General features: G+C 37.4%; 4 protein-coding genes across 7 annotated transcripts; 2 read left to right on the plus strand and 2 right to left on the minus strand.

Annotated features, from left to right (window-relative positions):
* Window positions 1-351: 351 nt before the first annotated feature.
* On the plus strand, window positions 352-5,846 carry LOC139779709 (dipeptidyl peptidase 9). Its single transcript, XM_071718160.1, has 10 exons — window positions 352-1,634; window positions 1,719-1,853; window positions 1,938-2,100; window positions 2,166-2,407; window positions 2,481-2,792; window positions 2,875-3,161; window positions 3,239-3,567; window positions 3,644-3,895; window positions 3,973-4,245; window positions 4,321-5,846. Exons 1-10 carry the CDS (start codon window positions 1,420-1,422, stop codon window positions 4,666-4,668), a joined length of 2,556 nt encoding a protein of 851 aa, XP_071574261.1. The 5' UTR covers window positions 352-1,419; the 3' UTR covers window positions 4,669-5,846.
* A 135-nt stretch (window positions 5,847-5,981) lies between these two features.
* Window positions 5,982-7,176, minus strand: Mrpl51 (mitochondrial ribosomal protein L51). 3 transcript variants are annotated; one of them, XM_071718181.1, is made up of 2 exons: window positions 7,018-7,176; window positions 5,982-6,534 (listed from the first exon to the last, which is right to left on the minus strand). In XM_071718181.1, exon 2 carries the CDS (start codon window positions 6,527-6,529, stop codon window positions 6,053-6,055), a length of 477 nt encoding a protein of 158 aa, XP_071574282.1. In that variant the 5' UTR covers window positions 6,530-6,534; window positions 7,018-7,176; the 3' UTR covers window positions 5,982-6,052. The 3 variants fall into 3 exon arrangements, with proteins under 3 accessions (XP_071574282.1, XP_071574283.1, XP_071574284.1); XM_071718182.1 differs by lacking the exon at window positions 7,018-7,176 and adding an exon at window positions 6,899-6,994; XM_071718183.1 differs by lacking the exon at window positions 7,018-7,176 and adding an exon at window positions 6,827-6,963.
* A 2,624-nt stretch (window positions 7,177-9,800) lies between these two features.
* On the minus strand, window positions 9,801-12,627 carry LOC139779717 (uncharacterized). The gene is made up of 6 exons (XM_071718179.1): window positions 12,157-12,627; window positions 11,451-11,591; window positions 10,937-11,065; window positions 10,673-10,819; window positions 10,263-10,376; window positions 9,801-10,175 (listed from the first exon to the last, which is right to left on the minus strand). Exons 1-6 carry the CDS (start codon window positions 12,224-12,226, stop codon window positions 10,108-10,110), a joined length of 669 nt encoding a protein of 222 aa, XP_071574280.1. The 5' UTR covers window positions 12,227-12,627; the 3' UTR covers window positions 9,801-10,107.
* Window positions 12,628-15,577: 2,950 nt separating this feature from the next.
* LOC139779700 (uncharacterized) lies at window positions 15,578-21,854 on the plus strand. 2 transcript variants are annotated; one of them, XM_071718143.1, is made up of 7 exons: window positions 15,580-15,919; window positions 17,402-17,563; window positions 17,656-17,790; window positions 17,995-18,132; window positions 19,555-19,827; window positions 19,964-20,113; window positions 20,253-21,854. In XM_071718143.1, exons 1-7 carry the CDS (start codon window positions 15,838-15,840, stop codon window positions 20,315-20,317), a joined length of 1,005 nt encoding a protein of 334 aa, XP_071574244.1. In that variant the 5' UTR covers window positions 15,580-15,837; the 3' UTR covers window positions 20,318-21,854. The 2 variants fall into 2 exon arrangements, with proteins under 2 accessions (XP_071574245.1, XP_071574244.1); XM_071718144.1 differs by lacking the exon at window positions 17,402-17,563 and having other exon boundaries at window positions 15,578-15,919.
* The last annotated feature ends 885 nt before the right edge of the window (window positions 21,855-22,739 follow it).

A 22,739-nucleotide genomic window follows, 5' to 3' on the forward strand; every position in this document is an offset into this window, starting at 1 on the left:
AATCCAAAGTTAAGTGAAATCTGCAGCAAGCGTTATACATGAAAGTATAAATTATAATCCGCGTTTGCAAAATCTGCGGGACTTACATAACGTAATAGCAAAGACAACGCCGATATCTCCAAATTTTACGTAAACATTTTATTATTATCAAACATAAAAGAGTTTATTGTTTCGAAGATACGCTGACACGCAATCGAGCGCATATGTAATCCAATGCGCTTCGATACACATAATTAAGTGTGACCTCAAATCCATACGGATTATCCGTCGAATTCGGAAACCCTAATGACAAACCAATGCAAATTAATATACGATTAATTAACTGAAGGATGCGCAGCTTTCGGTCGCCAATTCGCAGGAACGTGAGACACCGACAACAAAAATGTGTTGGACAATCTGGCGTAATTAAATTCGAACGTAATCCTTTCGAGACGACGATCACGGAGGTGGGGCGGGAGTTCCTCGTTCCGCGTGACGACGGGCGGCGACGGGGGGATGAGGGGGAGGGAAAGGGGGGCGGGGGGCACGATGCATCGCGGCGACGCGGCCGGCGGCACGCGACGCGGCTTGACGTTTGACGTACGGTGCACACGTGTGCGCGAACACGCATGTAAACCGTACCTCTTTCACGTGGCTTCGCTTTCTCGCGCCAGTTACCGCATCGCGGACATTCGCGAGCATGTGCCATCGGTCATCGGATAGCCGCCGACGATAACGACGAAAGAGAGCTAGAGAGCCGCTGTCACGTGCGAGCGTTCGGCTGACGGTTCCTATTCGGTCGGGATCTCTGGCACTCGCGGCGAACTCTCGGCACGTGGAGCCGCGACGGAATCGCGGCAGCGGCGGCAGTGGTGCCGTGGTGGTGCTGCTGCTGGTCAGGCTGGTCTGGTCCTGGTCAGTCTGGTGGTGGTCTGGCGGTGTCTGGCGGTGGCGGTGTCTGGCGGTGGCGGTGACGGGGTGGCGGTGTCGTGGTTGCGGTGGTGTGAGTGCGCGCGATTTTGGGAAATTAATGTCGCGCGACGTCGGGAGGAGGGAGAGACCGCCGAGAAACCGAGCCTGCCGAGCGAGGCCAGGGCCGGGGAGAAGGTGAAACTGGTGAAAGTGAGCCAGGAGCCTCCGTCGCGGCCGTGGTGGCGCGGACGGTGCATAACCTAAAAATAAAGCATATCTCTCTCTCTCTGTCTCTCCCACTCACTCGCTCGCTCGCTCCTCACGTCTCACGTCTCACGTCTGCGTCCGCTGGTCCGCTACGTGCGTGGTCGCGCGCGCAGTACGTCGTGTGTGTCATCCGTGGATCGTCGTCGCGGAAATCGTTCCGCGGTACTTGTCGCCCCCGCGTACCCTCGTGCCCGTCGTACACCTACTCCGCGTCGATATGACCGCGCCGAGACGGCCGCGGAGGTGCTCGCTGGGGGACGAATGACTTCGCGGAAAGGCCGCCGGCAACGTATGGAGAACATGGATACCACGGGCAACGAGACGACGGGGGAGCAGGCCGTTCCCGACAGCACGGTGCCGCGGAAGTCCTGGTCCGAGCTCCGCGCCGTCGTTAGCGATCTCAGGAGGAAGCTGTCCGGGGTGTCGGCCGGATCCGTACCGGGCTCTATAACTTTCCGCTCGCTTCCGGACGGCCGGTGAGGAAAACGCGCGACGTACCTTCGGGATCGCTTGTCGCGTCGTGTTGAGATTAACGATTCATTGACACTTCCCTTTTGCAGGACTAGAATCTATTTCTTAAGCACGCCGAGTAACGGCTGGGAGACCACTCTTCTGTACGTAGATATCGCGCACGCGGATCACGCCAACGGCTACCGACTGCACTGGCAACCCGTCATAGAGGCGAATTTCCAAAGGTAAACTCCACCATAGACCGAGGCGTTTGATGCGCTCCGTTGTATTATCTAAGAGTACCTAGGTCTGTCATGCGATAATTTTAGCGTATCGAGTGCAAACAGACTGTCGAAGGAGGAACAACTGTTGTGGGAAAGGAAAAGACTCGCTACGTGGGGTATAACCAGTTACGAGATCCACGCGGAGAGTGGAAAATTAGTTTTTCCAGCTGCCAGCAGTCTTTATCAATGTGTAGATACTGGATTTATGGTAATATCAGAATATTATCGTGGGTTAGTGAAAGAAAGTGTTTGATCTATGTGTTTTTCCATCAGCCTGGACCCCTCTTTCCATCAGAAATCAGAATGTCGACGACCGGGGCAAAGCTGTGTCCTCAGATCTGTCCCTGGAACAATGCTTTGATTGCCCACACATGTTCAGGGGATCTATACCTGTCTCATAGTATCACAGGCTCCTCGGTTCGATTAACTCATGCTAGGAAAGGAGGCAGAAGTCTCGTGGACGATCCGCTCACCGCCGGAACTCCTTCCTACGTCATGCAGGAGGAATTCACAAGGTTGATCTATTTATTGTTAAATCCTCGTATATTAAAAGCGCGAAAATTAAGACATTAGTTCTACCTGCCACAGGTATATCGGCTACTGGTGGCAACCAAAGTCCATGTTTGACGGAATCTACAGGATAGTATACGAAGAGGTGGACGAGAGCGATGTCAAGATATATTGCTTCCCCTCGTCGAATTCCGATGAGGTGGACGAATTTAGATTTCCTAGAGCTGGTATGCCGAACGCTAGGAGTAACTTGAAAATGGTGCAATTTCGTCTGACAGAGTCGTTGCATATCGTCGATATAGAAATACTAGAGCTGCAGTATCCACTTCACATCATGTTCCCATGGATGGAATACATGGTGAGAGTCGGATGGACTCCGGATGCTCAATAGTAAGTTCGAGGCGCAATTTAAACAATACACGCGAGAGCTTGTATTAATACGAGTCGATAACGTTACTTTGTTAAAATGTAGCATCTGGGTGCAACTGCTGGATAGAAAGCAGCAGAAACTCGAGTTGGTCCTGTTGTCGATAGACAACTTTTGCGAACCACCACCGAACACGTACAATACGGAAAACCATTTCACCCCCACGTCACCGAGCGTTCAAGTGATATACTCGGAGCAGAGCCCGATTTGGATCAACGTCAACGATCTATTGTACTTCTTAAAGTCCAACGACGCGAACGAAGTCAAATTTATCTGGGGAAGCGAGGAATCTGAGTTCCGACATTTGTATCTTATAACGTCCAGTATAGCAGGTTTATGATAAAATCACTATAATCATTTCAATATTTCGTTACTTGCCGCTTTTTTTTTACACACATTTTCAACATAGGCTTGAGTAACGGAGTGGAAGAACCTTTGGATAGAATGGATAGTATATTTCTTCGACCACGTATCACTTCCAAGGTAGCTCTGACCCAGGGCGATTGGGAGGTGTTAGGGAAGAAAATATGGGTCGATGAAGTCAATTCTATCGTCTACTTCTGCGGATTACGGGAAGGGCCACTGGAGCAACACGTTTACGCGGTTTCGCTGCGACGGCCGCTAGAAATACGGCTACTGACGCGGCCTGGCTACAGTTACAACAGTATATACTTTAACAAAGAGTGTACAATGTTGGTCACTGTTTATAGTTCCATTAAAACGTTGCCTACTTGTCAAGTACGTTCCTGATGGGACATGCCTAATAATATTTCATTTTACACGATCAGGAAGTTTTATTACGTCAATTTTGCAGGTATTTAAAATATCACAAACCGATTGGACAGTGGAGAGCATATCGCTCACGCCTGTAGGCTATCTCTTAGAACCGTCCGTGCCCGAATCCGAACTGTTTGCGCCAGAGATTTTCACGCATAAAATCAAGTCGGGGGATACGGTCTATTCGATGATATTTAAGCCTCATAATTTTCAACCTGGGATCAAGTATCCCACGATATTGAATGTTTATGGAGGACCCGAAGTACAACTTGTATCAAACACATTTAAAGTAGGTGTATTTAAAAAATGTGTGGACGCATATGTCACGTAAAGTAAAGAAAAAACTTATTATTTAATCCTCTGCAGGGTTTAAGACATTTACGAATGCACATGTTGGCTGCTCAAGGCTATTGCGTAGTTTTAATAGACTCTCGCGGATCGCAGCATAGAGGTCTAGTATTTGAGAGTCATTTGCGACGTAGGATGGGAACGGTAGAGCTGAACGACCAAGTTGAAGTATTGAAATGGCTGACAGAGACTACTGGATACATTGATCTAAATCGAGTGGCTCTTCACGGCTGGTCTTACGGTGGATACTTAAGTCTAATGGGTTTGATACAGTATCCCGACGTATTCAAGGTGCGCACGAATTAATGCTTGCCGCACAGTACATTTTTTTAAAGTTTAAAAAATATCCTCGTCGTATATTCGCAGCTGGCCATTGCTGGTGCTCCGGTTACCTCGTGGAACTTTTACGATACCGGATATACCGAGCGTTACATGGATCTGCCACAGAACAATCCTCACGGTTATATGGCTGGATCGGTGCTGACATATGTAAACAAGTTTCCTGACGAAGAGAACCGTTTGCTGATCATTCACGGTCTCATAGACGAAAATGTACATTTCTACCACACTAGCCAGTTGATCAATGCTCTTGTGAAGATCGGTAAACCGTATCAGCTGCAAGTTTATCCTAACGAGAGGCATAGTCTGAGAAGCCTGGATGCCAGCAAACATTACGAGACGACCCTGTTGTCCTTCTTGCAGAATCATTTATGAACTCTTATTTTCGTTTTTTTTTTTCTTACATTGTTAGTTCGATAATAACCGTTCCTCCAAGCAAGATTTTGCAAGTTTGAGTAACTGCCATTAATTTATGTACACACTTAAAAGGAAGAAATACTTTCAAGTGATCAGATATGTGTACAGATACTAGTTTCTGTATAAAAGTGTGCCTCTACAAGGCTTTTAAGATAGTATTACTTTTTTTTTTTTTTTTTTCCCATGTAAAGTATCTGCAGCGGCACAGTGTGAATATATCGTGTAATTAATTACCAGGACGAACTTCTAGCAAGGAATTTATAATATATAACTTACAAAAAAAGAGATATGTGCTGAATACGAGTTTTCAAGACATCACTGTCAAAATGCCACAAAACGCATAATAAGTGAATTCAAAGTTTTCTTAATCAGCTATTGTCAAAGCTTACGGTCGTGATAATATTGGTTAATCGTGACTATTTTTTTAAGAGAATGGACAATACTCAATTTGTTGACAATAGTTAATCAAGAAGACTACTTCGGACGCGTTTCTGTTTCGCGACCATTTCACAATATACGTGGTCTGTTTAAAAAGTAATAAGACTGAATTTTTTTGTCAATAACTGATAACACTGTAAAAACGAGACTGCAGTAGATCGAGAGCTTTACATTGAGAACATTTATACTCCATCTTTAGTTAAAATTTCAATTTGATAGCATTAACACGTGTGATTCTACAATCATTTGATAACTGTATGTTTCTATCGCATTGTCCTGGAGTTTGACATAGAATTTGGTCGCATAACGCTGCTCGATTTTCTTGTGTAATACAGTTATACAAATGATTGTAGAATCACATATGTTAATGTTATCAAATTGAAATTTTACCTGAAAGTAGAGTATGAATGTAGCTCTCGATCTACTGCAGTCTCGTTTTTACAGTGTTACTAGTTATTGAGAAAAAAATTCAGTCTTATTACTTTTTAAACAGACCACGTATATTGAACCGTTAGACGTTAACATACCAACTGTGACTATGTACATATACGATACGTGGCCATGACACATGTATCCCTCTTTCTACGAAATGAAAATCCGCGTTTCAGCGAGAAAAGTATTTGCGTTCTTCAATGTTGTGAAATAATCGTATATCCGATGGATAATTATTTGTCAATAAACAAATTCATTATTTTATACTTTTTATAATTGTTATTATAAGCAGTAAATCGTTAACTAATGTATGCAGTAATTGCATCACCTAAAACGGACGTCGTAAGAACTTGGTAGAATATTTGGAAACTAATTGAGTAAGAATAAAGAAAACACAGCGATTGCACTTGAGAATTAAATTGGAATTTAATTACGCGTGTTTATATCAGAACGTAAACCTAATTTGATTTATTTACGAATGCTTAGTTTTGCGGTTCAAGTACTTATAGAGATAACTTATTCTCTTGTTCAGATCTCTCCATTTGGTAGGTCTCGCGATTGGAAATATACCCTTCGCCCACATTTTTCTCTTTCTCAGTAAGACCTGGTATTCATTGCCGCTGACACCTCTCAACCACGAGGGCACGTTGTAGATAATTCTCGTGGGATGTAGATTATCCGAGCCCAATATGTCGATGTAGTCGTTCTGGCCGAACAGTGCCTTCTTCTCGGACCAAGCGTCCGCCGGACGATAGATCGGCATCGGAAGTCGCTTAGTATTATCTGTACGTGGTAAAAGGCCCGTCATATCTATAGGATCCTCGTATCCATGTCGCCGTATTAAGGGGCCTTTCGCTATCTTGTCCGCATGATAGCGAAACCGTGTCGGCGTCACCTGTGGGGTCCATGTGCTCACGACAGCACGGACAGAGTTTGCAATCCAAGACATGGATTCTGGAAAGAAAATACATATCGAAAGAATAATTATACATAAATATATATATATATATATATATTTTGTGTTTATTTGGATCATTTCAATTTGGATCTTGTTCAGAATTGGTCTGTCGTTATGACAGTAATATCAGGGTAAAAATCTTGTGTACTGATGATGAAACATAATATGCATCAAGCTGCCAAGGTTCACATACATATCTATTACATTCTATTATGTATAATAAATATATAATAGAAATGTATATAATGTAATAAACAATATTATATAATACATAGATATATATATTACCCGAAAAACGGTCCCCGTCATACAATTTTTTTCAATTATAATAAATAAGATGTAAAGAGAAATCGTACATACATTTTAATCCAATTCAACCCAATGTAACCTAACTTTTTCGATAAGTTTTTTTATTCGATGCAAACAACGCTGTACTTATGGAATTACGGAATCATTAATGAAATGTTAATGGAACTTACCTGTTCCCAAATGTCAAGCGCGTCAGAATTAGAAATTGTGATTTATGTTAATATCCGTAATTCATACCGTATAAACCTAGTCTCCGTAATTTTCTGATCGACAAAGTTGGGTTATGTATCAGCTGATTAAAGCGCACGCGCAGTTAAAAGCATTTTTGATATTTGCGTATCTAATTCGTATTCTTCAATGGAATACGTCAGGGAAACGCAATTAGATATTTTGGCGGACCAAATGTGAAAGAAGTACGTTTATATCGTGGCCTGCAGCAGTTTAATGCATTACCACATGGATCACCACGTAGAGGTAAAATAAAATCGAATTTTTTTCAATTTTTCTTTTTTACTTTTTTTTTTTCCAACATGTTTTTTTATTAATTATATTGCCGAGATCGAAATTCTGGTAACTTTGCAACAAGAACAGTTGACGAGAAGAAGTTGTATGCGTACTCGAAATCTCGGGATCCCAGTCGCAATATCACATCACAATTTAATTAGTTTATTTTTCCTTTTTTTGCAGGTCAAGCTTGGACGTCGCGGGCCGCTATAGTTGCGCATTCCTGGGCTGCGTTCGGGGAGCGCGCTATTAGCGCTATTTGCTTATTCTATCCTTGTTCTACACTTGATGAGCGATAAAGATAGAATAATGCAATAGCGCTAATAGCGCGCTCCCCGAACGCAGCCCTGGAATACGTATTCTTCATTCTTCATTGCGCCTTGTTTCTTTAATTTGTCCTTTTTCCAAAGAATGCATATATTTAATCATATACAGTTTGTTTCTTACAATTAAACTTTTTGTACTTTTTATCTTTTATTTTTATTTTCCTTTAACGTCTAATTATCTACCTCCCTCGTGGAAAAATATCTCAGAATTTTTCATATTATTAATCATCAAAATTTTTATGAAAATAATTTTCAGACTTTCTTAGAATTTTAAGATTTTCTCAGATTTTTTATATGAATTGGAACGTTTTTCAGAAAAACTTTGCTAAAATAATAATAAAATATATACATACATATTTCATATTTTTCCCGTAAATAAGGATATATCTTTGTAGAAAACTGAATAAATATGAGCAAATCCACGCAATTTATTAGAATTTTTTATACATACAGATACTAAAATAAGTATTCCGAAAATCCTCATCCAATTATTTCTGAAAGTATCTGAGAAATTTTTGACATATTTTTCAAAATTTTTCATAAACGTAAAATATGAGAAATTCTTAAGAAATTTCTAGAAAAAGATGAGAAATGTTTTCACCAGGACTGTTTCATTTTAAATATAGAAAGTGCAATATAATGTAACCAGAGTCGGCGCTAATTGTAAGTTATTCGGAGCAATATTTAAATCAGTACCACGGTATATAACCATATCCAGTAGCGACAGTGAGCGTCGGCACCTTTGATGTAGTGTCGCGGTCACATGACTCGCCGCCATCTTCTGAGATGTACGAACGCTTAAGAAAGAAAGAGAGAGAAGTATCTTTCTCTTTGTCACACATACAGGCCGTCACATTCCTAAATGTATACGGAATTTAGTTCCACTAAAAACGTTCCGTGTCGATACTGGGTATTGTTATACTGTGTCAGTACCCTGTATATGAAGAAAATGGTTAATATATTCTGAATAATTTAATGGTGTATTCTGTTTTAATTGTAAATCGTTTACTTGTTATTCTAAAAAAGACACCAATTTAAGTTGTTTAATTGCAAAAGAGAATTTAAATTGGCAGAATCCCGCTTTCAGTCATTTTAACAATTCACGAAACTTTCTTAGCCAATCTTAATATTAATTACAAAAAATAGATTAATTTAGAAGATACTTTGAAAGCAATTTTTTAAAACAATAATTGCTACTTATTTATTTAAAATATTTTTTAAATTAAAAAAATTAAACTTTTAAATTGGAAAATTAGTCAAAAGAATCAGAAAGTTATATTTTATTATTTATCGTCGCGTATATCTCTCCACGAATTTCACGGGCAATCGTTCAATAAAAAAAAATAGCTTAACCGAAAAGAAGAGAAAAGAAGATTATTAAATCCGAAGACCGAAAATTGCAAGACACGTCAATGTACATACACTCGGTGTTACTGAAATTGAGATATTTTCTTTCGAAGAATTTCGGAATGCACGACTTTTGTGCATTTCGGAATTAATCGATAAAAAATATCTTAATCTTATTGTACACAACATATACGCAAAGCGTCTCTAAAAAATGGTGTCCCATGTCATGCTTAATTGACTTACAATTAGTATAACGTCGTACCTAAATATAGCTACAAAGAATACATCTCCAAATGCAAGAAAATACAGCTTAACTTAATTACAGCTAATCATAAAATTTGTCTTTTTCTTTTTATCGTTATTTGCATTTTCTTTCTCTTTCTATACTTAATTGAAAATATTATCGATAAATAGATAAAAAATGGAATAGATAAATATTTTTCGCAATAATTTCTTTAGTTATTTAGATGCTTAGCATCAAAATTAAATCGAAATGATTTAATTAGGGGGAGGGAGGGGATTTTACTCCAATCACAGCTGTGTTGCAAGTCTGACAATTAAAGTCGACGCGCAGTTATTATGGTTGGAAAATATCTATTAAAAATAATTTAACGCGAACACCTTGTTGCGGCTCTGTGCCCTATCGTTATACATGTTTGATTTCTAATCACATTTGAGTTTTTCACGATTATTAAGAATAAATAAATTTATAGATAAAATTAAATGTGTATTCTCAAAATGTAGGATTATGGGAAAACAGAAAAAATTGATCTATGTATCGTGGCAAGTAAACAAAAAGGATAAATATTTCTTCTTACATAACGCTTTCTTATTTCGATAGCAACCACAGAATTTTTGTGAAATTCTATTACATTTGTTTCTAAAACTTATTGTATTTAAAGTCATTTATTAAAAGTACAAATACAATATAAAAATGATACACAAATAGATAACTAAATTATTAAAATTGAAAGTGTAAAAATTACGACTTATTACGCTGAGTTGTCTTAATTTTGCGCATCAAAATTGTTTCAATCATCGCCAAATCGATCGAAATAATTGGATTTCTCATGCATTAATTTACTAGCGAGCGACTCGTTGTAGGAAGAGTGCGATTGCCACGAGTATTCCGGCGGACGTTATCAGCGAGCCTGCGAAAGAAAGAGGTAAAAACTCAAGCGACTCGTTTGAGAGTTGGACCGAATTAGTTTGTGACGGCGCAATTAAACCTAATTAACCTTTGCATCGCTCTCCTTCCTTACACACGCACTGTTGATTCTTACACTCCATTGTGTCCGCATACTTATTGTTTTCGAAGCACTCGTAGTCGTGCGAGCAAGTATAGTACAAGGCTGTAAAATAATAAAGTAACGTTGAAAACACAATTCTCTCAGAAAACCAAATTGATCGACTCTACAAAGCAGAAAGTAAAAATTCGATGAAGCTACAAACTAATCGCAAAAATTGATTAAAATTCTAATTGATCGAAAGCTTTCGAAAGGTTAGCTTATCCATTAATTTTTTGCTGCGCGGTCTTCTTAATTCAACTTTTCGACGATTTTTTTTCTAGCGCGAGAAAAACAGACTTAAATCGATTGTCTTCCTTTATCTTCGTGGAAAAAGAAAAATGCAAGTGCCTAGTGCGTACCTCGACTCTGCACGCAGACCCTGGTCTCGTTTACGAAATGATATCCCGTGATACACTGACACCTCTCGTTGATGCATAACGCATAATTGAAACTTTCCTGGCACACGTCGGTGTTTGCTTGGCAGCGGTCGCCAATTTTAGCTGGTCCTGCAACATTTCTTTCTTTCAACCACTTGCAGAGGACGAAGGCCGGGCCTGTTCTCCGATGCCTTCCGCGACTTTTCTCTGTATTTCAGCACGACGAGAATCGCAATTTTTACTTACTGCTAATGCAATTTGAAGAATTATTGCTGTCCAGGAAGAAGTCATCTTTGCAGGCGCAGGTGTTCTGCTTGCATTCCCCGTTCGCTATGCTTTGACACGGTACGTTGTCCAAGCAACTCAGGCCAACAGCTGTACAAAACGCAAGGAGTTTTATTCTCCGAAAATAATTTTATCTTATTCTTTTATGTCTTGTAAAGGCAAGGGAAATGTAACAAGTTGATGTAAATGTACAATAGCATGAATTTGTAACACGGCTTGCCTAACGTAACCGAACGATGGAAAATTTAAAAATTATAAATATATATAATAAATATCTATAATAAATATCTATAATAAATATCTATAATAAATATCTATAATAAATTATGTATGCGAATTATATATGTCGGCAACTCTTCGTATTTGTTGACTTGGCCAACATTACACTTCTCAGTATAGGTCAACTCGTATCCGCGTATAATATTGCGATCCCGATTATCTTTCGCTTGGGAAATAATCGATATAGCGAACTTACTGGCGATGCATTTCGATTTATCGAGGCTCGGCGAGTAAAACGGATCGCATAGACAGACATCTTGCCACCGACAAAATGCATTCTCGATGCAATCGATGTCCCTCTCGCATTTCTCGCCAACAAACCCGGCAGCGCGCTCCGCTAAAACCATCAAAAATGCTTTAATTATGACTGATAGTCGATTAATCGTCGGCGAGACAATTACAAATTAAATAACGATGAATTGCCATCTGGAAATTAATTTAATTTCTAATGTGATCTGCTATCAGCAATAGATACCTCGATAACGATCGATTCCAATTAAATAACGCAACAATTTAAGATATAAGATTAAATTTAATAGATTACAAAAATATAAAGATCGTATAAGAAATATCTAAAAATATTTAAAAGACTAGGTATAACGTTTTCTAAATGTTGAAATTCGAGGACTGTTTGAGAAATTGGAACTTATCTCAAATGTATAAAAAAAACCAAAAAATATATAGATCTAAAACTTCCCTGAGTCTGAGAATATCTAAGCATCCTCATTTTTTAGAACATCTGAAAGATGGTTGAAAAGAAGAATCTATATTAGAATATAGTTACTTAAATCTCTCTTTTACGCCGCGTGTGACGTAACACAACACAACCGACTTGCGTCGAACCTAATGTCGGGAATTACGCGGTAATTATGCGATAATTCGCGTAATTCGGGTACACTCACAATCCTGCTGAGAGGAAGCGTAGCCGGCGAGCGAGCAGAGAATGAAGGAGATGCAGACGAGAGCCGTCATTGGAATCGAGATCTGTGCTCAGGTGCAAACGTGAGGCACATCCAGGCGACTGCCAGATAGCGGGCTCATGACGCACCTTCCGCTAGGGGACGTATATTCGTACGCTCTGGTCAGATAAACGTTATCTCTAGGCGTATCCAGCGATATCTTGTTCGGAGTGAATCAGAGGCTTCATTTATATCGAGCAAAATGCGCCTGTCGTCGGACACTAAGAGAATGGTAGAGGCGTCGATTTACTTTGATTTAAAACGAGGAACGCGATAGCACTTCTCTCATTTTTGACTGATGATTTATGCCGGTTACTCGCGGCGGAAAGAGAAAATAGTTTAAGCAACGAACCGCGACAAATTGCGGCTTATGAAAGAAGTTGATACGCCGCCTGACGTTGTCATTTCTCTGACATTGTATTGTGTAAAATGAAAACAGAAAACATGCCGTGTCATCAATTTGCGAATTCGCAATCTGCCGACGGGCGACGGAGCTGAGAGACACAGTGGGAGGTTCCCCGCGTACTTATTCGATATCATTTATACGACAAAATCGTAACAAAGATCGCGAGAAAGCAATAGGATCAAACAAGTGACATTAATACAGCAATTTGCACATTTCGAGCGGGGCGTTTTTTCTTCGTCACAATTAAATCGGGGATGATGATCAATAAGGGAAAAAATCGCTGAAACGGTACCAATGATGTAATATTGTAATACGATCAACATACTTCGTTTAATTATGTGTTAGGGCGATTGTGTGTGGCCAAGCCATTCATTCACGAACGACAGTTCGTGCCGTGATAGCAATTATTCTGCTAATTCAACCTCATCGGATTCATTATCATTATAAAATGGTTACCATATAAAACGTGGCCTTACACTCTCGCACGATACTCGTCACATCTCGTCTAATTCATCGGTGGCGATTCGCGCCGCAAGTCGCATTTATTTCATTGCCAGTTGAATGCGACGTGCATCGGAAATTACGAGGAAATGAAGAAAGCAAATACTTGCATGAATATTTTACTTAATATGTCGGAAATCTCTATAAACAGATCTCTATAAACAGTTCACATAACATCTACACGTTTCAATATTCATAATTAATATATACTATATTATAGTAAAGTATCAGCGAATGCAATGTTCGTAGTTGCTGACTTTCGGTTAACAATGTAAAACAGTCGCGAAACGTCGGAAGCTTATAGTTTCGTTTAGATCTAGTTTCATCTGGCTTTCATGTTATAAGAATTGAAATTGATTGAGGGAAGGAGAACTCTGGGAACGATAAAAAGTAAATGAATTAATAAACGCATAGAAGTAAGCAACGCAGTAAGCGAATGTATTGTAATAAAAGAAATGAAAACGTGAAAACGAATTTAAATTGCGATTATAAGAAATGGAAAAATGTAGTAATAAGTGTGAATAAAAACGGCTTATATAATAGAAATAGGAAGCGAACTCTGTAAGGTATAAATAAAGTTATTATAAAGCCTTTGCTTCTGTAAAAAAGAAATTGTGTTAGAAATGGAAAATGCGCTAGGCAAAGATATCAACAATAAAGTATACAGAGACGTTAGAATTTTGTTACTAAACAATGATTATAATATCGCGAATACTTTGAAACACAAAAGGCACATTTCGTGCAAAACGCAAATACGCTCTCTCTCTCTCTCTCTCTCTCTCTCTCTCTCTCTCTCTTTTGCTTTGTCTTCCTACACAGTAAAAAATTTTGTGTCAATGGAAGTCCACTCTCAATTTTGTGTTAAAATAACTCATTCATCGTGTTATTTTTGACATTTAGAAATGTTATATCGACATTTATAACATTTCTAAATGTCAAAAATAACACGATGAATGAGTTATTTTAACACAAAATTGAGAGTGGACTTCCATTGACACAAAATTTTTTACTGTGTATACAAAAGTAGATGCTTCTGACTCCTTTTAAGAATCTTTACTTTGTTTCTATTTGCATGATTTAACAACAACAACAATAAAATAATTTTATTAAAGTGCGAGTAATATAAAATATTGTACATGGAAGCAAAAGTATGATAAACTGTACCTTAAGAGATAAAGGCATCAGCGATAATGTAATGTACAAGCCTAGATCTCCAATATAATTAAAATAACAATAGACAATAATAACAATGATAATTCATATATGCGAATATGTAACTTAACTTAAAAGTCTATTTATACATATCTGTGACGTACCAGTGCCGTAATGCCATATCCGCTCTTCTGTGATTTCCTGTCAGTATCAGTAATGACTGATGATAAATATCGTTCCTTTGTTTTTGGATGGTTCACAAGTTCACCCACGTCCGGCACAGTATCGTATTCGGATCGTTCAGTCTCAGTTCAGTATCGGTACAGTGACATTGTGTTTATTGCATACGATATTTTTGCTTCTTCACGAACGCGTCACACATGCCCGTATCAGACTACGGATTGGGATTGAGATTGAATTGAAATTTGACCAATCAGAGCAAAGTTGACTAAACTTGAGATCAGTTTTCTCTATTCTGATTGATTAAATTTCAATCCAATCTCAATCCCAATCCGTAGTCTGATACGGGTTTTACGACGGTCAATAAGTTTGCCTGTGAATCATTCCGTGCCAAGCGGATCACTTTTTTTGGTTCGAGTCGTGGATTTGGATGCAAATGGAATATTATATGTTCATGGCGTAATTTTATGGTAAAATTTTACGGTAAAATTACACTTAATATAATATTTCATCGTTCATAAGCTGAGCCATCTCGAAAATCACTGACTTCAAACTGACCAAACTGTACAGATATGTGTGAATAGATCTTAAGAGTATACAAAGATAACCATAGAATCATAGAATAAATAATAATATCTTAGCAATTAAAAAAGTTATTAACAAATATTAGTGAAATAATTTATGCATGAGAATATACGATACATGAGAGAAGAAAAGACAAACAATAACTGAATTAACCATTATAATTAAATGTAAGGTACAAAGCAGTAATTTTAGTACAATTTCATCAGATATAGGTGTATTAAGTAAAGTAAGATAGGCCATATATGTTGATTTAAAAGTGAGAAACGATATAACAATGTTAACGAAGAACTTAAATTAAAGATAAGGCAATTAGTGAGATACGTATTCGATACTCGCTCATCGTAGTAACAGAAAGTTGAAATAATAATTCTGCGAAATTCGAAGGTGTTGTATAACGTTGCGAGCGTTAGCATAACGCGCGAAAATGTCGATCGGATTTATCGGTGGCTCCGATCCATCCAGAGCCGGGAGAAAATTAGCGCCGTCGTAGTGGGAGGGGGCAGAGACACAGAGAGGGACGAACACAGAAATGTGCGAGCGAGTGGTCGCGGGGTGAGAGACATAAGTAGTAAACGGGACAAGAAGGAGGACTCGCGGCACGCTCGGCGCTCGGCTCTTTGAATCCGCGTTCGTCACTCGTCAGTCGCACACGCGGTGCCGACGCTCCATCGCAAACCGATTGCAGACCGATTTTGCATTACTGACTGATCGTTAGTCGTCCGCACGTAGGTAGATCGAGAGAGCTCGGTGAGCGAAATAACCGCAAATTGCAAATCGAATCATTTTCGGAAGGAGGAGAGATGTGTCCAGCCGGCATGAGGACGTGCGTAGTCCTGAGCACGATCGCGCTGGCGATAGTGCTTACGAACGGAGACAAGATCGGTGAGTGTGCCATTTTTCTCGCTCGATCAACGCGATCGATCTGCCTTGTTAATCTCGGACAGCCCATGGCGCGGTAATTGTAGAGGATTTTTCGTCGCGGATTTTCACGCTCTTCGAAACTTAGCGGCACGACTTTGAAGCATGTACGCTTGGCATGATCGCAGGGAACGAGATAATGTTTGCGCTGCCATATAAACATCATGTTGTCCAAAATACCCGGGTGACCTTTTCTTCCGAGAAGAGTTCCCTCGGAATTTGTCTCACGTTTGTCCTCGAACTCCTTGTCGCCAGTTTAAATTAAATTAATTACTAATATGTAATTTGAAATATATTTTTGCGCGAGAAGAAATATATTCTTAAATATATCTTTTCTCGCGCAAAAATATATTCTGAATTATGTAATTGTAATTAATTTAATTGATGTTACATGACGATAATAATTTATAATTTATAAGAATACACTTACTAAAAACTAATTGCTATGTGCTACTAATATTTCAGATTTACTCCGAATGACTTTTAATGTCACTAATAATTTAATTATTAATTAAACTTGGTAGCGTAATTAATAATAATTATAGATTCTTTTACCTAAGAAAGAATCGACTCCAAAGAATTCTGGATATCTTGTACAGTTGTACACAATTCCTAGCAACCTGTAATGATTACATTTGCTCAATCATAACAGTTGGATCAAATATGTTGCTCAACGGTTACGGTTTATGTCATGATATATTAATTCACATGTATCACGTTATCCGTGTGAATCATAATAATGCAGGATTTTCTTATCAAAGTGCAAAATACGTTTCCGCTTATTTGCTTATCACTTTTAATACCTAACTTTGCATATATGTATAAGTGAAACATTCTCCAGATAAATCATCCGCATCTTCCGAGTCATACGCATATGTACACAGTGCTTACGACTTTCCAACGTACTTTTCAATAAATTTATATTAGGAGAAATTTGACCGTGACACACGCATACCATAATTACACATGATTGATTACTGATTATAAAATTAATTCGCGCGCCCATAATCTCAATCTCGAACTTGACAAAGGCCGCAGATTATTCGGACATAAATAAACAGCGTTATTTATTTTCGCTGAAAGTCTTCTACTTTTTGCAAGTCTGTAAATTGTTTCGTATATCTTAGATAAATTGAACATTCTAAAGATGTCTTTGATTGAATCGGTCATTGCTAAGGACACGTTTATGCGTTTTTGCAAATAAAATATTTGAAGAAGAAATTTATTTGTTTTAAGTTATAAAGCGAATTTGGAAATACACTACGGCCAAAGAGGTCCATGATGTATTTCATTGTGTATTTCCATTATCACATTACGTGGTTTGTGACAATTTTTCTGACAATGAAATGAAAAAATGAATAATTAACATCATTGATGCAGTCTTTATCTATCGCTCTTAGAAGGTTTCTTCGTTTACGCTTTTTGAAACGACCGATTCAATTGCAGATACCCTTATCCCATGCCGAAATACGTCAGATTGTAGGAGCATGTCGACACTTCCGAGCGACGCTTTTTGCAAAGACGGGTTATGCATGTGTCCAAAAGTAGACACGGGAGTTCAAGCTTGCTCTAGCATCAACGCATCTATGCACGAGAATAAAATTTCAGGTGATCAGCCACGCGACTCGAATATATTAGAGTTCTTGTCTTATTTGCCGAATCTTTCGAATAAAATGACTGTAAGATAATTCTTTTTTTAGGTCCGCTGCTTTATCGAACGTGCATACACGCCCAAGACTGTAACTTCTTGGGCGGAATATGCAACACTACTATTCGCCAGTGCGTTTGTTTAAAAGACTACGTGCCGTCGAGCAATAAACAACATTGCGTCAAAAGTAAGCGTAGGGAGTACACGACAATTCTTTTATAAATATTGTCGTCGTCGTGTCTAGTCGTCGTGAAAAGCGGGAGTAATCCTTGAAATTTTTCTAGTTTAAATATAATTTGGCATTTTTTAATTATTTAATTATTATATGTAATTGTTTATTTCTAGTAGTTCTAGTAACTAATTTTAACGCTTATACGATTTCTTTAAACAGAGATCAACGCGATTGAGGCTTCTTGTACAGATCGAAATCAATGTTTAGCGTTTGTGGCGAACACTACTTGCGAGGACAGTAAATGCGTTTGTATATCTGGTTATCATTACGTAGACAACGTATGCTGGAAAGTAGCCGGTAAGTGTTATAATAATGTTTATTTCTCACAGAATAATTTTTTGTAAAGAAAGATTAAAAATTCAAGTTTTCTTTATGATTTGATCGATTCCATCGATTCGCGTGTCGATCACGATATGACATTATTGAGAAAAGTCTTTGATCGACGAACACAAGTTCTTGAATTATTTTGTTCCGGGATAAATGAAAGAATTAATTCAACCGATAAGAATTATTCGCAATCAAACTTTTAACTTCATAATTTTTTGTCCCTAATCTAATATTCTTTTCAAACACTTTTTTAACTAACAATTTTATTTCTACTAACAAAATACGGGTATTACTTGGTAAATTAATTGCCGCTCAAAATAACGCGAGTCAAGCTCATCCTAAGCATACGTATACAGAGAGAAAAAAAGTAGTAGCAAAAGTACAAGCGACTAGAAAATTCAGGAGAAATAAAACTTTGACTATATAATACGAATTTGCGGTAAGAAAAATGAATAAGTTCTGAAAAATGAACTAAGAAACAAACTAAGATATATGGTAATAATAATTAACTAATTGTAGTAAATATGGTTGAATGGACTATAAAAAAATAGTACTGTAAAATAATTGCATTAATAAAAAACATATTACTGATACAAAAGATATGTCATAGTGCGGTTATGGCGTTAATAATTCATTTAAAATATGTATTTATCTGAATTGAAAGAATATACAGATCAATTTATAAGAAAATACTATTTGGTCCGAACTGGATCTTGGTAGCCTAATAATATTTCTGTGCATTTCCAAGTACGCACATATTTTCAACTTAATAAACTGCGCGCTAATTATTTGTCGGATTTAACATACAGTAAAACACAGTTTCCGTTGGAATAATAAAATCTCCCCTGCTCCCTCCCACTTAAATCGATATCGATTTAACTTTGATACTAATAAGCATCCTATCTAAATTACCGTAAAGAATTTATCGGAAAAATATTATCTCAACCAGGATTCGAACCTGGTATCTCCTTCAATCCGTGACGAGTGTCTTAAATGACATTTTCTTCTAAAATGATTTGTATATCATGATCTTGTTTCTATTAATATTGAAAGAATATAATTCATCGTACGGAATCTGTAGCTATATATTATAGTTGTCTTGTGTGTGTTATTTCATTACTTATACTTAATAATTCATGCGACTACTGAAATAATCTTTAACATCCAGCATCCAGCTGTATCAAAGTAATTCGACTAATAATTTCTATACTATTGCAGTTATATACAAATATTAAATTACAGCACATTTTTTATCTTGACCATACTTTCATAATTCTCAGTACCATTTTCTCATAACTTTTTTTTCACGACTTTGCAAAACCACTTGCGGATGTCATATTGTAGTTGTCAGTATTATTATTTGATTTTTTCTAAGTGTAATCACGTTTGCAGAGTACAATGAGCCATGCACGAAAAACCAGGAATGCTCGCACGTGGAGGGTGCTATCTGCACGGATAACATGACATGCGGATGCGCGGCTGAAACGGTGCTGAATATGGACGGCAAGAAGTGTTTGGCGGCCGCCAAAAAGATCCGAGACGAATGTACGGAGTCAATACAGTGCACGGCAACGTTCGAGTTTTCAACTTGCGTCGACAATATGTGCCAGTGCGAGCAGAATTTTCATTACGAACACGAGCTGACGAGATGTTTTTCCAACAAAGGTACTCGAGAGTTTTCAACCGATAGTTCTCCCGTAGAATCATCGCGTCATATTTTAAAAAATCCAATTCCAAAAATCTCTGTCTCCGCACCACGTCATAAGAGATGATACAATTAATCGTTTTCATCGTTTTGCAGCGATCGGCGATGAGTGCGCGAACAATTACGAGTGTTACCAGGCCGAAGATTACGAGAACGATCCGTCGATTAAGTCTGTGACGTGTAACTCTAACACATGCACGTGCGCCGACAATTATATCTTAAGCGAGAACAAGTGCGTGAGCGCCGGTAAGTGAAAACCGATGTATTTAACACGCATCTCATCTAAAACGAGGAAATTAATAATTATTTATGGAAAATGCATTTCGATTTTATTCGCTCTTACTCGCAAATTCTTGCTCTTAATGCATTTTTTACGTTTTTGCAGGCTCGTCCTTCGTTGCGTCCTTGTCAATAATCATCCTTGTAATAACGCTGACTTTCTTTTCGTGAAGTGCAAAATACGATTTCTTCGAAGAGGCACACAAGTCGTTAATGGAGTTGAACTTTTAATGATTATAACATCGTGCATGCGCAAGAGAAATTTAATCTCAAGGAAGAAACGCAAGTAGGCCTGCCGTGGTTGAGGAGGCAATTCATTCTCGGATTATTTACTTGCGGATTATAATTATTTATGTTATCATTCGCGAGACTTTTCTTAAGGACTTTTAAGAATTCCTAAGGAATGCCCGTGAATTTTTCACAGGTAATAATATCACGTTAACGCACACTAACCTTATAGTCAAACGATACCTCGCAAATCAAGGTGTATGGAATTCAGAGAACTTCCTCTATATATATAAATATATGTGTATGCGTGTTTGTGGGATTGTGTGATAACAGAGTGAGAAAAAGAAATAGAAAAGAGAGAGCGAGATAAACCTGATTATCCAAGCTTTGATGATAGATTACAGCTAGCTTTATTGCGTATGTAGATTTGAATGATCGTACTTGTGGTTGATCCGTGATATACTTAAAATGTACAGTAATATATTTAAACGGTGCAGTCGAAACGATATGAATAATAGCGAGGTCTCTTCAAGCGCAATGTAAAAATCGGCCGTATTCATCACTTTTATTTTCGTCGTTAATCGCCAAGGTTGTAGTCCATTTCCCGTAACACCGGAATTGCGTAAAACCGGACGCGAGAAAAAAAATAGCAGCGTGAAAACGAAACAATATCAAGCACCGTTGTAATTACGCAGCAAAATACTCGCGGCGAAGGCGGCGCCGGAGGCTCGAACTATATAGGCGCACCGACGTGTTTAAAGCCTTCTACTCGCGTGCATTTAATTAACGCGGTTATTAATATGCGGATGCTGATGTGTTGCATACCGTTTCTTAGAGCGATGCAAACTGGATAGAATTTACGAGCGCGAAGAAAAGATTTAGTTGTTTGAAATCCTTAGTTTTTTATGCGCTTCTCTTTTTATACCAAGCCACAGATATACATCGAATAACTGTTTTTTTTTGTTCTACTTTTGCGATTGCTTAATGAAAAATAAGATAAAACGAGCAATAATAACGTTTCTCTCTTGCTTTTCAATACTTATTACTCCAAGATTATAAGTACTTATGTCTGTGGTGCGGTTTTAAAAGAGCAAATGTCAAATTTTCAAAGCGTATATATACATATTGCATGTTGTATAAATTTTAATTTTTGTACATAAATAATATAGATAGCTTCGAAATTTTGACGTATGCCCTTTCAGAATCAAGTGAATCCTCCTCTGCGTTTATCGGTTTATTATCGACATCCTTTTGTACTATTTTAATGAAAATACCATTTCAATGAAATTCACTGAGCTTTCAGTAAATGCCAGTAAATATTTTATTATAAAACTATATATACATAATATTATATTTTATACGTTATATTGCAGCGATACGTTATATAACGCGCGGTATCTTAAATATTATACATTTTTCATACAAACGAAACAATTATGTAACGCGCGATTTCTTAAATACATTTTTCACATAAACGAAACGATTCTGTTTGTCTTTTATATTCGTACGAATCTTGTTCTTGTTCGAATAAATAGCCAATATCGTGTTTTATATATTATCGTTAAATTTGCAGGATACGATAATTGTTAGTACAATTATTGTTAGTACGATTCCGTCTCTCTTTTACATTTATATTATTACTATGATAAAATGTATAATATATGCAACATATTTTATTATAAAACCATATACATAAAATATTATATTTTATACATTATATTGTGGTAATAGCATGTGGTTTCTTAATCCTACATTACTTGCGTGGTTTCTTTTAACATAATTATTCGCGTGGAGTATACTTTATATTCCAACGTTATATCTCAATTTTCATTGTTCTTTTTGATGATTTACTTACTAATTAAATAAAGATTGATAATATTTTATATGCCATTTAGATAAAGATAAGCCAAAAAGTTCTTCCTTAATTGTGAAACAATTTTTGTGCAGCATTCGAGCTATAAAAAAGTTTTACTCTGTGAATTTAACAAATTTCTAAAGCTAAGGTGTATTTTACATTCCACGCGAGTAACGTAGAACTACATATACTTCTAAATGGCGATTTTATTCGTTTTTCACATTTTCATTGTTCTTCAAATAAATAGCTTGCATCGTTAAGCATATTTTGTATATACATGTATCATTGAACTTGTATATAGTAAATATGATAGTTATTAATGCAGTTATACGATTCCGTCATTTTTATATATTTTTATTACTGCTATGATAAAAAATGTTATATAATATATGTGGTAAAATCAATTATATTACATATTGTATATCGTATATTTATATATATTATAAAATACATATTATATTATATAATATACAAATAAAGATAGAAAAGTTTACTGGCTCTATACCTTAA

This window comes from Temnothorax nylanderi, unplaced genomic scaffold (assembly GCF_030848795.1).
Source record: "Temnothorax nylanderi isolate EJ_2023f unplaced genomic scaffold, tnyl_v1.0 TNYL_tig0238_pilon, whole genome shotgun sequence".
Classification (NCBI taxonomy): Eukaryota; Metazoa; Arthropoda; class Insecta; order Hymenoptera; family Formicidae; genus Temnothorax; species Temnothorax nylanderi.